The sequence below is a fragment of the Erpetoichthys calabaricus genome, chromosome 8 (assembly GCF_900747795.2).
Source record: "Erpetoichthys calabaricus chromosome 8, fErpCal1.3, whole genome shotgun sequence".
Lineage (NCBI taxonomy): Eukaryota > Metazoa > Chordata > Cladistia > Polypteriformes > Polypteridae > Erpetoichthys > Erpetoichthys calabaricus.
In genome coordinates, this window is record NC_041401.2 from 71,147,578 (window position 1) to 71,169,173 (window position 21,596).

Consider the following 21,596-nt stretch of genomic DNA (forward strand, 5'->3'; position numbering starts at 1 on the left):
TTTTCTTGATCCAATTTGTACAAGCTGCATGTTTAACTTAAGGTCAATAAAATGTTTCATAGAAGTATATTGGATGAATTTTGTAGTGAAGGGTTTTCCAGAAACAATAAAAAGGAGGGCACTGAAAACCAAACACTTTGTTCCCATAGTTTGGACACTGCCTATGGCAGCATTTCTCAACCTTTAAGTATTTGCGACCCAAGTTTTCAGAGCAGTTTTAATCGCGCCCCCTAACGTTTTTTTGAAAGGAGCCCACTAATACCAATTTGTTCTTTTTTAATTAATGATATATCATACATGCATATTTTATTATACCTACTTAACTTTTATCGACATTTATCTAACTCTATATTTATTTTTCTAGTATCAGAATGTAGTTTAAGTTAATTTGTTTTGGTTTCAATAGATGTATTTTTCATATTTTCGATTCTTGTTTTCTTTTTTTCACATCTTCACGCCCCCCTTTTTGTTACTTCACGCCCCCCTAGGGGGCCCCGCCCCACAGTTTGAGAACCACTGGCCTATGGAATAAACTCCTGATATTTTTCATTGATTCTTCTTAATAATGAAGTAATTGCTTTAATTGAGCTTGTGTGACTTAGACTTTTAAATTCTTTAGAATGAGCTTCAGGCAGGTTACAGTTAAGCTGTTTGTCATGGTGACTGGATTTGAACAGTATGTCAAGAGTGTTTTGGAGGTGAAAAGAGTGTCAGCCGTAGCGCTGATTATGAAGCTAGGAATTGAAGGTGTGGTGATGAATGTGGTTAGTACATATGTCCCACAAGTTGGGTGTGCAATGGATGAGAGAGAAGATTTCTAGAGTGAGTGGGATGAAGTGAGGAACAGTATACCCAAGGGACAGAGAGTGGTGAGTGGAGCGGATTTCAGTTCACATGTTGGTGAAGGGAATAAAGGTGATGGATAGGTATTGTGTCAAGGAGAAGAATGAAAAGGGTCAGATGATAGTGGATTTTGCAAAAAGAATGGACATGGCTGTGGTGAATACATATTTTAAGAAGATGGAGGAACATAGGGTGACGGACAAGTGTGGAGGAAGATGCACACAGGTAGATAAAGTATATCCTGTTCAGGAGGGTCGATCTGAAGGAGACTGAAGACTGCAAAGTGGTGGTAGAGAAAAGTGTAATTAGGCAGCATAGGATGGTGGCCTGTAGGATGATGATGGCAATCAAGAAGAGGAGTGTGAGGGCAGAGCCAAGGATCAAATGGTGAAAGTTGAAAAGGAAGACTGCAAAGTTGAGTTCAGGGAGGAGGTAAGACTGCCACTGGGTAGCAGTGAAGGGTTGCCAGATAGCTGGACAACTACCACAGAAGTTGTTAAGAGTGACAGCAAGAAGGGTGCTTGACGTGACATCTGGACAGAGGAAGGAGGAAAAGGAAACCTCCTTCCTTGGTGGGAATGGGGAAATACAGGAGAGTATACATAGGAAGATGTTGGCAAATAAGTAGAATAGTCAGAGAGATGCAGAAAGTAGACAAGAGTACAAGGAAATAAGTGGTAAGGTGAAGAGGAAGTTGGTGAAGGCTTAAAAAAAAGGTGTATGTGAGGTTGGACACTAAGGAGGGAGAAAAGGATGTGTACCAATTGGGTAGACAGAGGGACTGAGCTGAGAAAGATGTGCAGCAGGTTAGGGTGATAAAGGATAAAGATGGAAACATACAAGCGAAGAGTGTGTGTTGAGCAGATGGAAAGAGTAATTTGAGAGGCTGATGAATGAAGAGAATGAGAGAATGCTGGATGATGTGACGATAGTTCATCAGGACGTGCAATGGATTAGCAAGGAGGGAGTAAGGACAGCTATGAAGAGGATGAAGAATGGAAAGGCCGTTGGTCCAGTTGACATACCTGTGGAAGCATGGAGGTGTTTAGGAGAGATTGCACTGGAGTTTTTAACCAGATTGTTTGAGGATGCCTGAGGAGTGGAAAAGTAGTATACTGGTACCGATTTTTAAGAATAAGGGGGATGTGCAGAGCTGTAGTAACTACAGGGGGATAAAATTGATGAGCCACAGCATGAAGTTATGGAAAATTTGGAAGTATGGAAGTTAGGTTAAAAAGGGAGGTGATGATTAGTGAGCAGCAGTTTGGAGGCAAAGTCAGAGAGGCGAGATTGAATTGGTTTGGATAAGTGCAGAGGAGAGATGCTGGGTATATTGGGAAAAGGATGCTAAAGATGGAGTTTCCAGGCAGCATGCAGGTAATGGGTATAACAGAGCAAGATGCAGAGGACAGGAACATATGGAAAAATATGATCTGCTGTGGCAACCCCTAACAGGAGCAGCTGAAAGAAGTAGTAGTAGTCGTCATGTTGACTGGGTTTAGTTAAGCTAATGATATCTGGTGTAAGAAGAAATAAATCTTCTTTTATTCTACCAAGACTGAACATCTGTTTTATCCACCGTTTTGAAAGGTCTGGGATGCTTTACCATATGCATGGTAATCTTATTTTGACGTTTCTTTTGGCAGCCTATCAAAATGTTATATTTAAACATTTGTATCAGTTTTCAATCATATCCCATTAGGCAAAATATTACATTTAAACAAGTCATATAAAGCTTCAATCACATTCCCTTATAATGCTCTGCTAAACGATCCACTTAATGGAATCACTGATGTTCATAGTCACTGTAGTCTGTTGATTGTAAGAAAGTTTTTTTCAGTGTCTGCAGGCTTTTAAATGCAGAGAATATCTGTTGTAGTTTTAATTTGTTAATATTTTATGTATAATTTCTAAGAAATCAGCAGTGATCTAACTTTAAGTTAATTTATCTATGAGTTTGCAGTTTTAATTAAATTATTTTTGACTTTTAACTTTTGGTTTCCATTCTCATTATCCAACAATAGCGTACCTGTTTCAACGACAGCCATCTCCTACAGGATATCACAACACCTATCAGTTGTATGCCATGGAGAATACTCGGCAGACAATCCTGAATGATTACATAACGTCTCAGCAGATGCAGGTGATCCCAAGACCTGAAGTGACCAGGGGAATTTCTCCAAGGGAGCAACAGATCACCATTCCTTATGCCTCTGGGACAAGGGGTATTGTCACTTTCATCAATTGTTTTGAAGAGCTAGTTTCTTATTTGTTATGTGCACACTTTTTTTACTATTATACCTAAATACTGAGTTTGATTTGATAAGCTCAGTGTGTTTTCCATTCTGTTTTTAATGATATAATATTTTTTTATTTTTTGTATTTAATTTTCTTTAGTTTATTTTAAAAATAGGAATCTTTATTTTTTTTAATTTGGACTGAAGATGAAAGTAGGAGTTGGCCAGTTTATTTTCTTTTGTCATGTTAATTTAAAATGTAAACCATGTTCATTATTGCTTCTGTCTGAAAAGGGATTATTGATCTAGCCCAGATGCCTCCCACAATCCTGTTGCCTCACCCTGGGGGAACAAGTACGCCTCCCATGGATCGCATTACCTACATTCCTGGTGCACAGTCCCCTTTCCCTTCTAGGGGTTACAGCCAGAGCTCTATATCCCCAGGTGAGAGACCACTTCTTAAACACTTATCCATTTTTGATGGTCTTCATTTTCTGTCAGTCTTGTAAGGATCAACAAAGTGAGAAACACTTTATATATGCATTTCTTGGATATGGTGATTCCGAGAAACAAATTTATTATTTATAAGCTGAATTACCGTATATACTCGAATATAAGCCGAGTTTTTCAGCACCCAAAATGTGCTGAAAAACGTCACCCTCGGCTTATATTCGAGTCAGGTCCCGCTGCAAGCGAGCCAGCCAGACAGATACACACACACACACACACAGAGACACACACCCACGCTGCGCGTGCGAGAGAGAGAGAGAGAGAGAGACACACACACACACACACTCTCTCGCGTGCCGAGCGAGAGAGAGGGCTGGCTGCATAAGGCAGAGAAGGCATTTAAAGAATGCACTAGGCTTGTTTTTAAAGATTTAAATTAATGTGTGGTAATTTTATTGGTATTTATTTTGATTATTGAAACTTACCAGTAGCTGCTGCATTTCCCACCCTAGGGTTATACTCGAGTCAATAAGTTTTTCCAATTTTTGTAGATAAAATTAGGTACCTCAGCTTATATTCGGTTCGGCTTATACTCCAGTATATACGGTACGTATTTGCTGAAAGGCATGCTATTGATTGGTCATTAGTGCAAACTTTATAACAGTTCTGTTTATTTTTATTTAGCTCTATTCTGCAATAATTAATTCCTAGCAAACCAGGAAAATTACGAAAAATGTCAGGGAAACAGTTGCTTTTATACCATTGTAGATTATTATACTATTATAACACTACTTTACTGTTTATCTTTACTTGTAACGTCTCTGTGATGTTGTTTGCTGTATACAGGCACTTAAATAAAAATTGTTTGTTTATATTGTACCTCAGTTGATATTGACAATGGCTCAGTAAATCAATTAAACTTGCAAAGCATTATAATTGAGGTTTCAGTCTCAGACCAGAGTTTGCCTTTGATTTTGAAATTGTTTGCAGCATAAACCACAATCAAGATTTCTTTAAAGTTATCCTAAGTATCCAATACATTGTACAATGTATAAGTACTAGACTAAAGAAAGGCAAAGTGTTTCTTGCTTTGACAAGAAGTCCTGGTCTTTATGTTAATTTTTTATTTACTGGTTGGTAATGCTTTTCACAATCATTTTAGGTCATCCTGCTCATCTTGCTGCATCAGCAAATGTAGAACGTGAAAGAGAGAGAGAAAGAGAGCGAGAGAGGGAGCGTGACCGAGAAAGGGAGCGTGAAAAAGAGAGGGAGCAACGTGAACGGGAAAGAGAGCGTGAGCGAGAACGGGAGCACCGGGAACGAGAAAGAATGGCAGCTGCTGTAGCAGCTTCAAATGAAATAAATTACATGCGAGCAGGTAAGCTATTCTGTGTTTAGATGGTTCCAGATACTGTTGAAAATGTCAAGAGAAAAAAAATAGGTTCTAACTTATTGTCTCGCCATCTAACCTGATAATAATAATAATATTTAGGACTTTTGGAAAGGGCATACATAAACATAAAAGGCATCATTAAATGAGAAAAACTGAAAGCACATGTGTCAAACAATACTTTAGTACATACATAGTATAACCACAGAGATCGAAAGTTTACTATTAAAGAACAAAATTCAGTATTTGTAGCGCCAATATATAATATATATACAGTTGGAAGTGAATTTTGAACACTATATAAAGAAGTTGTCTTTATTAAAACTGCATAAATTAGGTATAAAAATTAAAGATAAGCAGTTTTTTTTACTTAATCTGTGCAGCACTTTGCATGTGCTAGTTAAAAAAGAAAAAATGTGAAAACCATTTCTTGCTCACCACAGAGGATTATGTGGTATACATGAAAGAAAGCCAGGGCATTTTATGAAGCAAAGGATTGCCAAGCACTTGATATGTGGACAACTGTGGCAGCCTGCAAATACCTTCATGGAACTTTGGCTTTGTTTAATTTAGTTTGAGTTAGTATGAATATGAAGTTGTTTCTCTGTTTGTCTGCGTTTCTTGGATGTTTGATAGAGGTTAGCACTGTCTTTATAACCATCTGTTTTTTTTTTAAAGCTCTGAAGTGTAGAGTGGAGAGTTATCTTGAATGAATAGACATACATTTGAACAGTAGAAAAACATGACTCCCCTTTTGTATTAAAATGCAAAAGCAAACTTGTCTCCTTAGTTACTGGATCTGCAAACCACCATTATTGTTAGCCATTACCAAGTCAATTTAACTCTGAATAGTTTTTAATGATAGTGCTTTGGGATGCATACTTGTTATGCATGAGTAATGTTTTAAAACTGTTATTATTTTCAGCAGCTAAAATTTGTACCCATCACACACCTCTATAAGGTAGTTTACACATTTGTTTTCATAAATGGTTTGTTGAGTATGAGTTGTCTTCTACTGAGTGTAAAAGCCAAATCCTGTTGTTTCTCTGAGAAATAAAAATGGACACATGGGTGATATTTTAATGGAGTTGCACATCTTGCTGAATTCTCCCTATAACATGGTCTTTGACAACATAAATCTGTAAATCAGTAGGCTATTTTTGGTTGGAAACTCTAAATTGGCCATACAAGAGTGACTATGGATGTGTGAGTCCATATGCTTTGCTTTGGACTTGCAGCCTTTCCAGATTTGTTTCTTGCTTTGCGACCCGTTCTACTGCTTTAGTGAAACATGCAGAACTCACTAAATAATATTAGTCTGTTATACTTTGTGTATCTTTCATGGAGCTCTGATTTTTTTTATTTTTTTTATTTCATTATATCTGTATATACTCTTGATCCTGCACTGAATAAAATAGTACCAAAAACAGTGTTCATGCACATTGTTTGTGTATAGTTTGGTTCCTAAGTGTTGCATTTTGTCTACTGTCATGTTAAATTTGATCATTACCCTAGCTCTGGATTACACATTATCACTGTACACATAATGAATCCTACCTCTGTATATATTCCTATAGGACAGAAGTACACACACTGAAAAATATGCAACTTATTTTTCTTCTGTATAGGGCCCGGAGCAGAAATCAAACTCTAACATGCCCTAGCATAGTTTTTTTTTTTTTTTTAAACTTTAGTGGTGTCACAACCCACATTTTTTTACGATGTTAAGTGTCTCTTTGACTCACTAAGGGAAGAGGAGAGAAGGGCTGTCTTAATGAATCCAGCATGATCGTCAGAGCAACAACACCCTCGCAACCCACTTCGTGACCCACCATGACCCACTACCATTATAAACAATAGCAACTTGCAGCCCAGTGGTTTTAAAACACTGAACTATTATATCAACAGGTACAGTGGTAAACTCACATAAACTTTAGGACCAAGCTAGGAAATAAATCAGAATCTATATCAAAATAGTATCATAAAATTAAGAAAATTCTTATATGTAGATTTGTTTCTGCATATACAACAATATACTTGCTGAATCTACTTCTGCTTTTGACTAGAAGAACAATGCATATGTGCAAGCAGTACTACAAGTTGTAAGAAGGTAATATATTTGAAAAATAATACAATCATATTTGTGACATAACACAATTAAAAAAATCTGAGTGGCAGGGATAAACTTCCATAATACTCGATGGGGAAAAATTTGACTTCTTAAAAAGAACAGTGTAAGATAATAAGAATAATAATAATAAATTGTATTTATATAGTGCCTTCCTTATAGTATGGCCAAGCAAGCTGGCAAACTACAGTAGGTCTTCGCAGGAATGTTTTGAAATTGCAACAACCATTTAAAAGAATGTTTAAAAAAAAAAAATTAGACAAAATTGAATTGGGGGAGGAGCAGGGGGCTGTGAGGCAAGAGGAGGCAAGTAACAATTGAATTGTCATGGGATTATGTGACATACCTATGAGTTCAGATGTACAAAGAAATTACTGCACGAGTTGTCATTTACCAGTGAGCCACACTATTTCATCATCTGTTTTATAAATGAAAGACTACATGTTTTCTAACTCTTTATATTCATTTCTTCAATAAAGGTTAGACTTGTGTAAATCAGGAAGCCTATTCCTTTAGCACTAAATAAAGCAAGTCTGGGAATCTTGAGATTAGGGATTTCTCCATCATGTTGAGCAGTTTGAGTATTCCAGAGATATTAAGCTCCACTGTGGTGGTGGTGTGTCAACATTTTTACAGCACAGACTTTTTTTACTGAATGTAATAATTTATAAAGTATATTTTGTCTTCTCTTGTATGGGTTAGTACTTTTTTTTTCCCCATCAGGTACAGAACAGCCAGGTAGGCCAAGCAGTCATGGTTATGTGCGCTCTCCTTCGCCATCTATGAGAACTTCAGAGAATGTGGTACAACAGAGACCCAGTATATTTCAAGGAACTAATGGCAAAAGTGTCATTACACAGCTGGACACTTCACGTATAATGTACGTAAAGAAGAAACATCTCCAACAGTAGGCATAGTCATTGCTTTAAAATACCTAAAAACTCTTAAGCTTGATTTATTTTGATCTATCATTAAGAAAATGAAGAAAGATTGCAACCTATTTCTGTTTTTTGTATAATATAAGTAATATAAATTGTAGATTAATTATTGTTTGCTTGGTGAGATGACTATATGGCCTTTGATGCTTTGTCTTTATTAAAGAATAGGTCTCTTAAGATGTTATGGTAATGCTTGTTAGAATATGGATCTACATCTTGGAGTCCAAGTGCTGTTACTAATCAGGAAAATAAACATAATTAGTGGACTTAATGGCTGATGCATTTTGAGCTACTGATTTCTTTAGAGGCCATTCTTTTCTTTACTTACCCAAGCTGTCAACAATCTTCTCTGCACTTCCCAGGCAAATTGCTCCCAGCGCAGCCTCTCAGTCCCATGGCCTTCCTGCTTCCCGTTTCAGCACTGCTGCAGATGCCTTGGCTGCCTTGGTAGATGCAGCTGCCTCAGCCCCTCAGATGGATGTTGCAAAAGTAAAGGATGGGAAACATGAATCTGTTCGTATTGACGAGCTGTCTTCCCGCAGGCCAACAATGGTTACTGAACCACAGCAGCTTCACCAAGTGCAGCACCAGCCTTCCCTTCATCAGCAGCAACACCAGAGTATAGAAGCAGATAGACGAAGTATCCAGTCTTCCTACACTCCTGTGTCTCTGCCTGGTAGTAAGCCCTCTGGTCCTTCCTCTCATTATGTGGAGAGCAATAAGGAAAAAGGTCCACCTACAAAATCTAGAATCGAAGAGGAGCTGAGGACACGTGGCAAGACAACTATCACTGCAGCCAATTTCATTGATGTTATCATAACTCGACAGATTGCCTCAGATAAAGATGGTCGTGAAAGAGGATCTCAGAGCTCAGATTCATCAAGCAGCTGTAAGTATTACTCCACTGAGGAAAACGTAAGTGTATACAAAAGAATGAAAATGAGAACCTAAAGTTTACTGAAGGTTAAAAACTTTACTGATTAACAAATGTGTTCATTTGGTTTTTCTCACTTTAATGAATTCCTGAAACGTAATCTTGCTTTGTTTTTTATAGTATCATCCAATAGGTATGAAACACCTGGAGGAGATGCTATTGAGGTTATTAGCCCCGCGAGTTCCCCAGTACAGCTACAGGATAAGCAGGAGACAACCTTCCAGCAAGATGTTTCTAAACCATCTCAGGCAGAAAGTAAGTTAACTTTTTTTAGATTCTGATCAGAGCTTTTGATATAAAGCTTCTTCCAGTCATGTGAAAAAGTAAGTATACCCCCATGAAATGTGTTTTTTTAATATATCTAAACATCAATATTTTATTTTCATTTAAACAGCATTTCTAGATAAAGGTTATGTAATTGAAAAAAAAGAAAATATGACATTGCAATTGTTTATTCAAAGAAAATGAATAGACGTGTCATTTCTGTCTGTGGAAAAAGTAAGTACACCATTGACTCTAAAAGCTTATATTGCCTTTTTTCGCAGAAAAAAACATCAACTAAGAGAAAATGTTTAACATTCCTCCATGCAAAATTGTTTTAGTTGTGCAATTTGTGAGGGGTTACCTGTTTCAAATCCCCCTCACAGCATTTAGATGGGATTCCGATTCTGGCTTTGACTTTACCATTACAGAGTCCTCTATTTCTTTCTTTTCAGACATTCTTTCATGGATTTACTGGTATGGTTACAGTCATTGTCATGTTACATGGTCCAGTTTCAGTTTAACTTCAGTCTTCTGACAGATGGTGTTCTGTTATCCTCAAGCACCCTCTGTTATAGTGAAGAATTTATAATGAATACTGTGATGGTGAGCTGCCCATGCTCTGATGCATCAAACTAGTCTCCAACTATAACATTTCACCCACCATACTTTACAGTTGGTATCAGGTTTTTTTGGTCACATGTCTTTGGTTTTTGCCAAACAACATGTCTTTCATAGAACTTGTGTCTTTGCCCAGTCTGTCCAGAGAACATTGTTCCTGAAGTCCAGGGGCCTCATGCATAACACAGTGTGTAGAATTCACACTAAACCATGGTGTACGGACAAAACCGGAAATGTGCATACGCACAAAAAAATTCCAGATGCATAAATCTGTGCATTCCCCAACTTCCATGTTCTTCCGCTCCATAAATCCCAGTCAGCGTGAAAAGTAACGCACGTGCACGCGCCTGCTGCCCAACCCCAATTCCTCCCAGAATTACACCTCTTTGAATATGCAAATCAATATAAATAGCCCTTAAGCTCAGCGTTCTGTGAAAAGGCAATGGCAAAAGCACAGGGGAAAATAGAAGAATTTCAGCGAATACCAAATGGAGGCAAGGAAAAACATACAATTTGTTGGTTTAAACAATGGTGTAAACAACAAAAGGAAGTTGATCGAGTGACATAGCGTATCGGAGCAACTCGAAAGCTCAAGTTCACAAAATTGCACAGTGCCCGAAATAAAGAAGTCGTCAGATACCAAAGTCGCCTGTGAAAATGCGAGTCGTAGCCCACCGTCTGAGTGTCATATGAAAGCTTGTTAGGGTACAGATAAAAGAAAAAAAAAAGGGACACAGTGGGGGGAAAAAAGCTCAAAATGTCAACTTTAATCTTGAAATTTCCACTTTAATCACGTAGTTTATTTTGTCATTAAAGTAGAACATCATAAACTTCATCTTTAAATCATTTAATTTACTAGTTTCTCAAATACCATTGTAACTAAAGTAGCACATTAAATGCTTTGTTTTGTATGTGTTCTTCTATGTGCTCTGTGTGTGAATCACTACATGCTTCTTAAACGGGCTTTCTCTTCCTCCGACAGGACAAAGAATCCATTATATTCATGATATTACAGCTCTCTGAATAATTAAAATACTGAGATGTATACTTGATATCATTTTCATATTGATAGGAGTTAAAGCATGTTATTAAACATGGGAACACGGTGGCGCAGTGATAGTAACGAGCTAGCACCCTATCCAGAGATTGTTCCTGCCTCCCGCAAGATACTTGCTGCACTGTGCGCGACCTTCGATGAAATAATTTATTGCAGCAGTACAGTGTCTTTCAAACGTACTAACCTCCTATTCCAGTCCTTTGGTTACTTGGAGAAAGAAAAGAATCTCTACACAATCACCTCTGTAATAGATGTTAAGCCATCTGTAAGCTTAGAACACCGATTTTTCAAAACTTTTAAGAAACATTGAAATATCTTCGTAGTACATGTTTAATTATTCTATCCATCTGTCCTTCCAGTGTCGCACCAGCCCCAGCAAGAATACAGCGCAAGGCAGGAACAATCCCTGAACTAGCTGGTGCTGCAACACTGTGTCCTCACATGTTTAATTATTAACAGTAGGCCTATACATTATTTAAATGTTAACATTTTATCTATATAATGTAATAAACATATTTTGCTGCATTTCATCTTAGAACTTATATATCATCATCATATGTAAATACGCACTTTATAAAGTGGTTCAGTTTGTGCAATATTATAACTATATTGCAAGTTTATAGTGAAGTAATTGTACTAATAAGTACAAACAACACTACAAGGAACACTTGATGGACTGATTGATTGCATTTATAGTTCTTGGGATGAAACTATTTCTGAACTGCGAGGTCCCTACAGGAAAGGCTCTGAAGTGTTTGCCGTATGGGAGCAGTTCAATAGACAGTGCGCATGGCTGAGGCAGCGTGTGCTTGATGCTGTATACCGATAATCCTCTTTCTGATCAGCTGCTGTAGAGCTGTGATTCCACACTCAGATACAGTGGGATAAATACTCTGAGTGGTGCATTGAGAGGAACAACTCTAAAGCAGCTATGGTATTTGGAATAGTTTGGCCATTCCGTGGAACATTATATTGTTACAGGTTAATTACAATCGGATGCCTTAAACTAATAAACAATATGAAGTTAATTTCAGTGCATTTGATAAAGCCGCGTCAGGGATGTGGATCTAAAAAAGAAAGGGAATCCACACTTGAACAAAAACACTGCTTTGACACTGGGTGCTGCCAGTTTGCAAAACCAAGCAGAGAACTTGCGTACGCCAAGCATTTAGCTGGCGTGAAAATGTGTGTGGCTTTACACCAAGTTTAGGTTTTATACATCACGATTTGGACGTGGAAACAGGAGTATGCAACATTTTTGTGTGTACGCACCGCTTATACATAAGGCCCCAGGTCTTCTCCTAGGTGTTCATGGGCAAACTTTAGTCTTGTCCTGATGATCTTTCTGGACAGCAAAGTTTTCATTCTGGCACACCTCCAATGTAGATCTAATTTGTGCAGCCTTTTTCTAATGGTAGAAACATGCATTTTTATATCAAGTGTGGCAAGAGCTACCTTTGTGGAAAATTCTGGGTGGGTTAGAGGCTTCTAACAGCATCTTGCCTTGTGCTTTTGGGATGAACTTACTGGGGCAGCCTGGCCTTAAGCAAGTTGTCAGTATTTTGAAATCTTCTCTGCATGAGCTTCAGCAGAATAGTTGATTTACAATTAGTTTTGAGATATGTCTAAAGGAATACTCCACCCAAATACAGCTTTTGTTCTATGTTATGTACTCCATGTAATTTGTAGTGACAGCCAAGAAAATTTTTTATATTTTTGTTTTTATGGAGTTTGGACATGACAAAATTTCTGACGGAACAAGAGCCAGAAGTGACCGTCCCTGGACAATAGTAAGCGATAGGAACACATTAATGAAAAAATCTCATGTTACCTGTGTTGCATAATCTGATGTCAAATCATCTGTTCAAAACATGCAAAAAGCATGTACTGTTTGATAAAATAGTGTTAATAAATACCTCAGAAAATGAAAGTAGCCCACAAAAAATAAGCATCTTCACATGGTGTCATTCCTTTGAATTGAACACCTTCATCTCCCTGTCATTCATTGGTCAAGAGCCCTGTTTTCAAATTAATAGCATGACATGTGAAGGTCCTTCCTGTTTCTGCAATATTTCAACAACAAAGAAATCCAAACTAAATATCTGAGACTTAACACTAGAATTACCAGAGTCTACGAAAAAAAACTCGTAGATCTGGCCCACCTTAAAACCGTTCTCAGCTCTCCTTTGTCTTCTAAATGTGCCGATTAACACACGCAGCAAGTAGCCGGCTATTCCATCCCCCACCACCGTAGAACGTTCACTACGTTTTCCCAGCTCATGCCTTGTTTGATTATCTGGGAGTACTGAAGTGCTGGAGTTTTAGAGTGGAAATAATAGATTGCTATTTGGAACACACGAAGTTCATGTGTGTTCCGTTTCTACAGTAATCTGTATACAGTGATCCCTCGCTATATCGTGCTTCACCTTTCGCGGCTTCACTCTATCGCGGATTTTATATGTAAGCATATTTAAATATATATCGCAGATTTTTTGCTGGTTCGCGAATTTCTGAGGACAATGGGTCTTTTAATTTCTGGTACATGCTTCCTCAGTTGGTTTGCCCAGTTGATTTCATACAAGGGACGCTATTGGCAGATGGCTGAGAAGCTACCCAACTTACTTTTCTCAATGTCTCTCTTACGCTGACTTTCTCTGATCCTGACGTAGGGGGTGTGAGCAGGGGGGCTGTTCTCACACCTAGATGATACGGACGCTCGTCTAAAAATGCTGAAAGATTATCTTCACGTTGCTACCTTCTGTGTGCAGCTGCTTCGTGAAGTGACATGCTGCACGGTGCTTCGCATACTTAAAAGCTCAAAGGGCACGTATTGATTTTTGACTTTGTTTTTCTCTGTCTCTCTCTCTCTCTCTCTCTCCCTGCTCCTGACGGAGGGGGTGTGAGCTGCCGCCTTCAACAGCTTTGTACCGGCGGTGCTTCGCATACTTAAAAGCCAAACAGCCCTATTGATTTGTTTGCTAGAGATTGTTTTCTCTATCTATGTGACATTCTGTGCTCCTGACACGCACTCCTTTGAAGAGGAAGATATGTTTGCATTCTTTTAATTGTGAGACGGAACTGTCATCTCTGTCTTGTCATGGAGCACAGTTTAAACTTTTGAAAAAGAGACAAATGTTTGTTTGCAGTGTTTGAATAACGTTCCTGTCTCTCTACAACCTCCTGTGTTTCTGCGCAAATCTGTGACCCAAGCATGACAATATAAAAATAACCATATAAACATATGGTTTCTACTTCGCGGATTTTCTTATTTCGCGGGTGGCTCTGGAACGCAACCCCTGTGATGGAGGAGGGATTACTGTAAACACATTTTTAAAACAAACGTTTTTCATATTTTAGTAGTAAATGACAAAATTTAGGCATAAACTATACAATGTATGAAGCCTGAAGTCCAAAGATCAAGTAAACACTTTCACAAAAGGTTCAAGGATGATACAACAGCTTCCGTGGCGTAGCGGTAAGATTTGCTGACTTGTAATAAAGAGTCCCCGGTTCGATGCCCACTCACTCCTATATTTGTCGTTTTCAGTAGTGAGCTGCTCCTTTGTTAATATTGTACAGTACACACATACATTTGGTTTGTGTCTGTAACACACGATGTGCATTTATAGGACTTGTAAAAGTTACCGTTTTTTTTACTTCTCTCTAAATCACGATACATACTACCTTCCCCCCCAAAACCAGGGATCTGACACTGTTATTTTTTATTTGAAAAGGAATAACTGGAGATGTCAGTGGTGTTTTCAGACAATGGAACTGGACATTCTTTCATCTGGAGGAATAAAAGCTGACACACAAATGCTGGCGAATCTGCCTTCTTTGTATCTCACCGTCACTTGATTTTTTTTTTATTCAGTTTTATTGAGTGTTCCTGCTCATGCTGAATTAGTGTGCACCTTATGGTGTATGATGTCAAAAAAACAAAAAAAACACAGACATAGTTATATATGATATTTGGAATTATTCGTTTTATGACCTGTATAGTACATTTCGGAAAACTTTGTGGCACGGCTGCAACATTATTCATATTATTCATATTCATTCGCATAACATCTTGCGGTTTGTAATCAGTGACTGCGTGTTTTTTTTCCTGATCTTGCCAGTCCCCACATGTTGCTGTTTCTTTTGTACTCCAGGACATGCAGAGGATAGAATAGTACAGAGCAGTAAGTTCAGCGCTATATGCAATCATCTGATTCAAATGTTATACTATACAGGTCATAAAACGAATAATTCCAAATATCATATATACCTACGTCTGTGTTTTTTTGTTTTTTTGACATCATACACCATAAGGTGCACACTAATTCAGCATGAGCAGGAACACTCACTAAAACTGAATTAAAAAAAAATCAAGTGACGGTGAGATACGAAGAAGGCAGATTCGCCAGCATTTGTGTGTCAGCTTTTATCCCTCCAGATGAGAGAATGTCCAGTTCCATTGTCTCAAAACACCACTCACATTCCATTTCAAATAAAAAATAACAGTGTCAGATCCATGGGTGGGGGGGGGGGGTATGTATCGTGATTGTGATTTAGAAAGAATAAAAGTAAAAAAACGGTAACTTTTATAAGTCCTATAAATGCACACCGTGTGTTACAGACGCAAACCAAATGTATGTGTGTACTGTATAATATTAACAAAAAGAGGAGCAAACTACTGAAAATGGCAAATATAGGAGTGAGTGGGGATCGAACCGGTGACTCTTGATTACAAGTCAGCAAATCTTACCGCTACGCCACGGAAGCTGTTGTATTATCCTTGAACCTTTTGTGAAAGTGTTTACTTGATCTTTGGACTTCAGGCTTCATACATTATATAGTTTGTGCCTACATTTTGTCATTTACTACTAAAATATGAAAAACGTTTCTGTTTTAAAAATGTGTTTACACAGATTACTGTAGAAACGGAACACACATGAACTGCGTGTGTTCCAAATAGCGATCTATTATTTCCACTCTAAAACTCCAGCACTTCAGTCACTCCTAGATAATCAAACAAGGCATGAGCTGGGAAAACTTAGTGAACGTTCTGCGGCGGTGGGGGATGGAATAGCCGGCTGCTTGCTGCTCGTGTTAATCGGCACATTTAGAAGACAAAAGAGAGCTGAGAACTGTTTTAAGGTGGGCCGGATCTACGAGTTTTTTCGTAGACTCTGGTCATTCTAGTGTTAAGTAAGACAGGTTCAGACACGATTCTTTCTAATAATGATCTAATAATTTGTACTTGAGCTGGTACACTTGATTCTAATTTTAAGAATTAGAGGTAGTGATAAATTTAGGGGTGTACTTACTTTTTCCACATGTAAAATGGAACATTTTTTTAAATTATACAGTGGACTGCAAAATGCAAATGTGACATTATTGTATTATATCACCTTTATCAATATTAGATACCATTTAAATGAAGAACAAATCTTAATATTTCCATGTATATTCAAAAAGGAAAAATGTTTAGTGGAATTTACTGTACATGACTTTTTCACATGAATGTATGTTTTTTTTAAATAATTTCCTAATCTAAAATACTGTATGGTAAAGTACTCTAAATTTTTAGTGTAAAATACATGGTTAATAGGACTAGGAATATAAGCAATATAGTGCTAAGTGATTAATTTTTCTTTTAACTTGTTAGGGAGGAAAAAAAACATTGTTATTATTATTATTAATTTATGCTTTTGAGAACTCAAGTCATTTCTTTAAGAGCTCTTCCTCAAGAAGAAAACAAACTTTCAAAATGTGTTAATACATTTTTGTCTAGCAGCCCTTATCTGGGTTTACTTAGATTTTGCCACTAAGCCTCAAAGTTATCCTCCCACGTTTTCTACCATTTTAGACACTTTTAATTGTGAGACTCAATCTTTTAAGGTTTCTCATCTTGTTCTTTCTTCTTCTGCCTCTCCTTCTCTCTGCATACAAGTCTATATGTAATTTTTTCTTTCTGGTAAATTGTTTCAGCATTTGACTATTAGTTCTGAGAAAAGAAGTCAAAAGGTATTGCATATCATCTTGACAAATCTTGAGCTATTGAGATTGAAAGTGCTTACATGCATAATTGATGTTATTAACAACCAGGTAGTCGAATATCATGGTCGTGTGATTTTTCTTTTTTTCTTTCTTTTTCCTTTTCCTTTTAGAATTTCTTGCCTGTTTTGTACATGTTTTGGAATTCAGTGAAAATTTTATTTACTTTTTTTCTGTATAGGTGATCAGCGTGCCTTTGAATCACAGATAAACCGGTACCGGAGCCAACAGGAATCTCCCTCACCTCAGCAGCCACCAACCTCTCAAGCTGAAATATATGGTCAAGTTCCAAAAACACATCGGCTCATCACTCTAGCTGATCATATTTGTGTAGGTGGAGTTCTATGCTTCTCAGTGTTACATTATAATCAGTTGTTGATTCTTCTTTTAACTATGTATACTTGCATTTGATCATTAACATACAACTTGGAAACATTACACAAGGAAAAAGCGGAATACTAAACAAGATGAGACACAACACCATAATTTTAAGTCATTCAGTGCAGACTTACCCACAGTCATTAGAAAGCTCATTTTACCTGCTGAATAAAACTACAAACTCAAACTGAAAATAAAATTACCGGTAATGCAGCTTACATGGTGACTCTTAGGTCCTACAAAATATTCACAAAGGAATTAAGCATCCAAAACTGAGATGGAAATCCCACATAAAGTAGTTCATCTTAGTTAGTGTTTAGCTATTGGAAATTATCAGGAATTGCTTACAATGCAAATCACAAGATTGCATAATACAGAATAAAGACAATTTTATTATTTTTGACATTGCAACACATTGCACATTTGTCCTCATATGTTATATGTTATTATTACATAGAGTAATAAGGTTTCAAGTAATACATTTTAAAAACAAAAACCTCTCATATCATGAAATTTTGTACCATACATTTTGAAGTATAAATCTATTTACAGTTTGACCAGTTTGCATCAAGGTTTACACTCAAGACCAAGTGATTCAGGATATCATTGCAAATATTTAAATTTCCTTCTCAGTTTAAATTAGTGGAGACTCTTGAGTGAAGTTTACACAAAACCAGATACTAGCTGAAATTCACAAAAGTTATGTTTAGTTTAAGTTTCTGTTTAGGTTAAGCAGATGTATGCAGACTTCCTGTTTTAGACTAAACCTGACATGCAGCTATTTTGAAAGGGCAAAGATGAGAACTGTATAATGAACGTAGCCTCTGTCTGCTCTTTTTATTCATTTGGCAGGCTGCATTTTCTTATGTCTTACAGACAAATATGAAAACAGCACAATTCAATGCAGCTTAAAAAGCATTAATAATTTCAAGTTGTTCTCAATCTGAAATTAACTTTTAGTATACTTTATAAGTAAGTTACTTAGACAAAATAAGTATTACTTTGTTAATATTATTTAGATCATATACTCGAAAGGACCACTTCAAACATCAGTGCTGCAAGCTCAGAAAATAGATACACATAAAAGATGTAAATAAACTTCCTTTGGAATAAATTAACTATAGTTCCTAGAATAGACACAGCATTTAACTATCCAAAATTGGTTTAGTTGTTAACACATTACACAGATTAACTTTTATATTTTTGAAGAATATATCTTAAAATTCATGTGTGTAGTAAATGCAGGAGGAAAAAAAAATACATTTATTTGCATCGGATACTCACAAATTTACTTCTTCTCTGAGTATTCCAAGCTAACTCTGGCCAGTATTACAGAATGGCACAACCTTACTGCATTTGTGTGTTTAGTTTGTTCATTCTGTACTATCAATTCTACTTTTGACATCTGAGTCATAGGTTTTATAATAGGTGTGCAGTGATCCATGATTTTGTTTTTGTTACTCTTCAGACAAACGTGCTTATATTTACTCTTCTCATTGATTTTTGCAGCTCGTTGTTTGAAAGGGTTGTGATTACATTTTTACTGTGTTATTCTGTATTATTATTATACTGTATTGTTAATGTTCTTTTATTTATTGATTGACCTACTAAGAGTACAAATATACTGCTTGATTTGTAGTGTGATAGTGTTTTTTCAATCTATCACTTGTAATTAAGTAAATTTATTCAGGTTCTATTCTTATCTGTTGGCCTTGTATTCTACAGCATATAATAACACAGGACTTTGCCCGCAATCAAGCAGAAGACTTTGCCCGCAGTAAAGCTTTAAGTCAAGCACCACCACAGACTACTTCAACAACATTCCAAAATTCAGCACCGACTGCTCCTGCTTCAGGATCACGGAACAAAGTGCCCAGTCGCTACAGTCCAGAGGGTCAAGGGCAGGCAACACATGCACATCAGGTTCAGCACCAGCGGGTATCAACCAGGGTCTCTCCAGAAAACCCCTCTGATAAGTCTAGAGGAAGGTATGGTATATAAACACTGAAAATTTAGTTATTGGGATGAAAAAGAAGTTCTAAGAGGAGGTTAATATTTATTTGTTCAGTTAAAAAGTACATCTCAGATGTATGAAAATTTGAACAACTGTAGTCACATTAGCATTGATACATTTTGCTACATAGTTAGGTCGCTAGTTATACTTCTAAGTTATTTTGTACACTTTATTTGCAGACCTGGAAAGTCTCCTGATCGTAGTCATATGGGCTTGGAATCTTACGAACCCATATCTCCTCCACAGTCCTACTCAACAATGGATAAGCAAGAGGTCATGATGCAGCAGGCCCAGAGGCGAGAGGTTGATGGCTCAGAGCAGAGGTCTGTATAATAGAAAAAGTAGGAAATTTAATCTTGCAGTATCCACAACTAGCTTGGTTTGTAAAAAACTTTTATGTAACTGTATTTTGCAAATTCAATTTTTGTTTTCCACATATAAAAGAATTTATATAATCCTTCTATAGTGAAATACCAGCTAGTTCCTCATATCTCTTTACATTATTCATTAATATATCTATCTATTACTAAGTGATTATCATTATCTATTTACAGACACTTCAAGGCTAAATCACTAACCTATATATTTTTGTAATGTGAGATTCCTGCATTGGGTTAGATACTTATTGGTTGGCTACAAATAATGCGGCTACCAAATGATTTTTATTACTTTTTATTTTTTATAGGGTCAGATACAATTCCAAATTTTAAAAATGCAGGTTGAGTCCAGGTATAAACCTTTATAATGATACAATAACAGCACCTTGTTTATACAGAGCATGATATTCTTTATCTCCGGCACTGCAGCCAGCCAAGTTCTAGTCATTGATGGAGGCTATATATGGCATCTAACTGTGTCAATGCTGAATAGAGGGAAAGGAATGCCTTCTACTCTATTTTCCTGTAGGAAGGACACTTGTATGTTCAGTCTTACACTTCCAACATTGTTATCAAACATTTTATATGATGTTGTGAAGGACAAATTAGCTAAAAGCAAATATAAAAAAATTCATAATCCATATTGTGTAAAATTGAATGTGTGGGGACACTGTCATTGATTGATTTGTCTGAGTTGATTAGGAAGGCTAACATTAGTAAGTTACATCTGAACCAGAGTGGCCAGTGAATGTGATCAAGTTATAAGTAACAGAGAGGCATATGGTCATGAAAGAAAGAGACGATTATTTCACCAAAACTGGAAGAAGGGGTAATTTATTTAAGCATAAATGTTCCAGTTCATGCAACAAGGACCATCGCAAAATTAATGTATATAAATAAAATTTCATATGATTGGAATAAGAAATTTTAAATAATGATTATTTAAAGCATTCATAACAAATTTTAAGTTTTCCAGAATTTAATCTTTACATATGTTTGACCTTAGGAGCGACTCTCACTCCCCTGTGAGTGGCTATCTGCCATCATTCTTTACTAAGCTTGAAAACACATCCCCAATGGTGAAATCAAAAAAACAAGAGATATTTCGTAAGCTGAACTCTGCTGGAGGTGGGGATGGTGACATGAGTAAGTAGATACCAACTTGTTTTATTATCTTCTCTTTTAAAATGGTAAAATTATGAATTTTGCCAAATTTTACTACAAGAGTAAACATAAAGAATTTTTTGTAATGTCAATTTTTTTCAGTTTATTTCAAAAGTGGGCAAACGTTTACAGTAAATTGCTACAATCTCATACTCTTAGGCATATTGCAGGGGGTTTATTACTGAAATGTACAGCAAGGAAAATTGATCATCCACATATAGATTTCTTACTCCAAAGCTTATAGTTAATCAACAAACATGCAACTTCAGACTTGTCAGGATGGCTTTTGGCTGAATGTGCACTCTTTCACTTTTCTCGAAGTGTAAGTAGGTGGAGGGATAGTTGGGAAGCAATTCATTCTTCAATTGTTTGCAGAAAAAATGAGCATTGTTAAGCGTGGTAACCTGAATATAATTTCTGTATGACTTTCAGTTGTTTGCACGTTGAGAATTATTTTCTTTTCAATTAGTTTTTTTCTTTTAGAGTTGCAATAATTATTACAGTGTGAATTGCAATTATTTTTTTTAATCTGTAAATAACAAGACTTAAACTTTTTGTTTTCATCCATTTAGCAAGTGCACAGCCTGGAACAGAAATTTTTAATCTTCCAGCCGTCACAACTTCAGGTAAAAAGACATCATTCACAATGGCTTACAAACCTACTCAGTTCAAATTTACTACTTACCAAATTAGTATGCTTACTAGTTCTAAATCCTCCAAATGTTGTCTTTGTCACACAGCTTTTAGTGAAATTGTCGTACT

General features: G+C 36.6%; 1 protein-coding gene across 1 annotated transcript in view; it reads left to right on the top strand.

Moving 5' to 3' along the window:
- Positions 1-21,596, top strand: part of ncor1 (nuclear receptor corepressor 1) — a 237,649-nt gene that overhangs the window by 206,583 nt on the left and 9,470 nt on the right. The window contains 11 exon segments of the mRNA XM_051931234.1: positions 2,868-3,068; positions 3,375-3,524; positions 4,693-4,908; positions 7,772-7,928; positions 8,349-8,875; positions 9,041-9,175; positions 17,083-17,231; positions 19,005-19,267; positions 19,473-19,616; positions 20,677-20,816; positions 21,407-21,460. Coding sequence (XP_051787194.1) covers positions 2,868-3,068; positions 3,375-3,524; positions 4,693-4,908; positions 7,772-7,928; positions 8,349-8,875; positions 9,041-9,175; positions 17,083-17,231; positions 19,005-19,267; positions 19,473-19,616; positions 20,677-20,816; positions 21,407-21,460 — 2,136 coding nt within the window.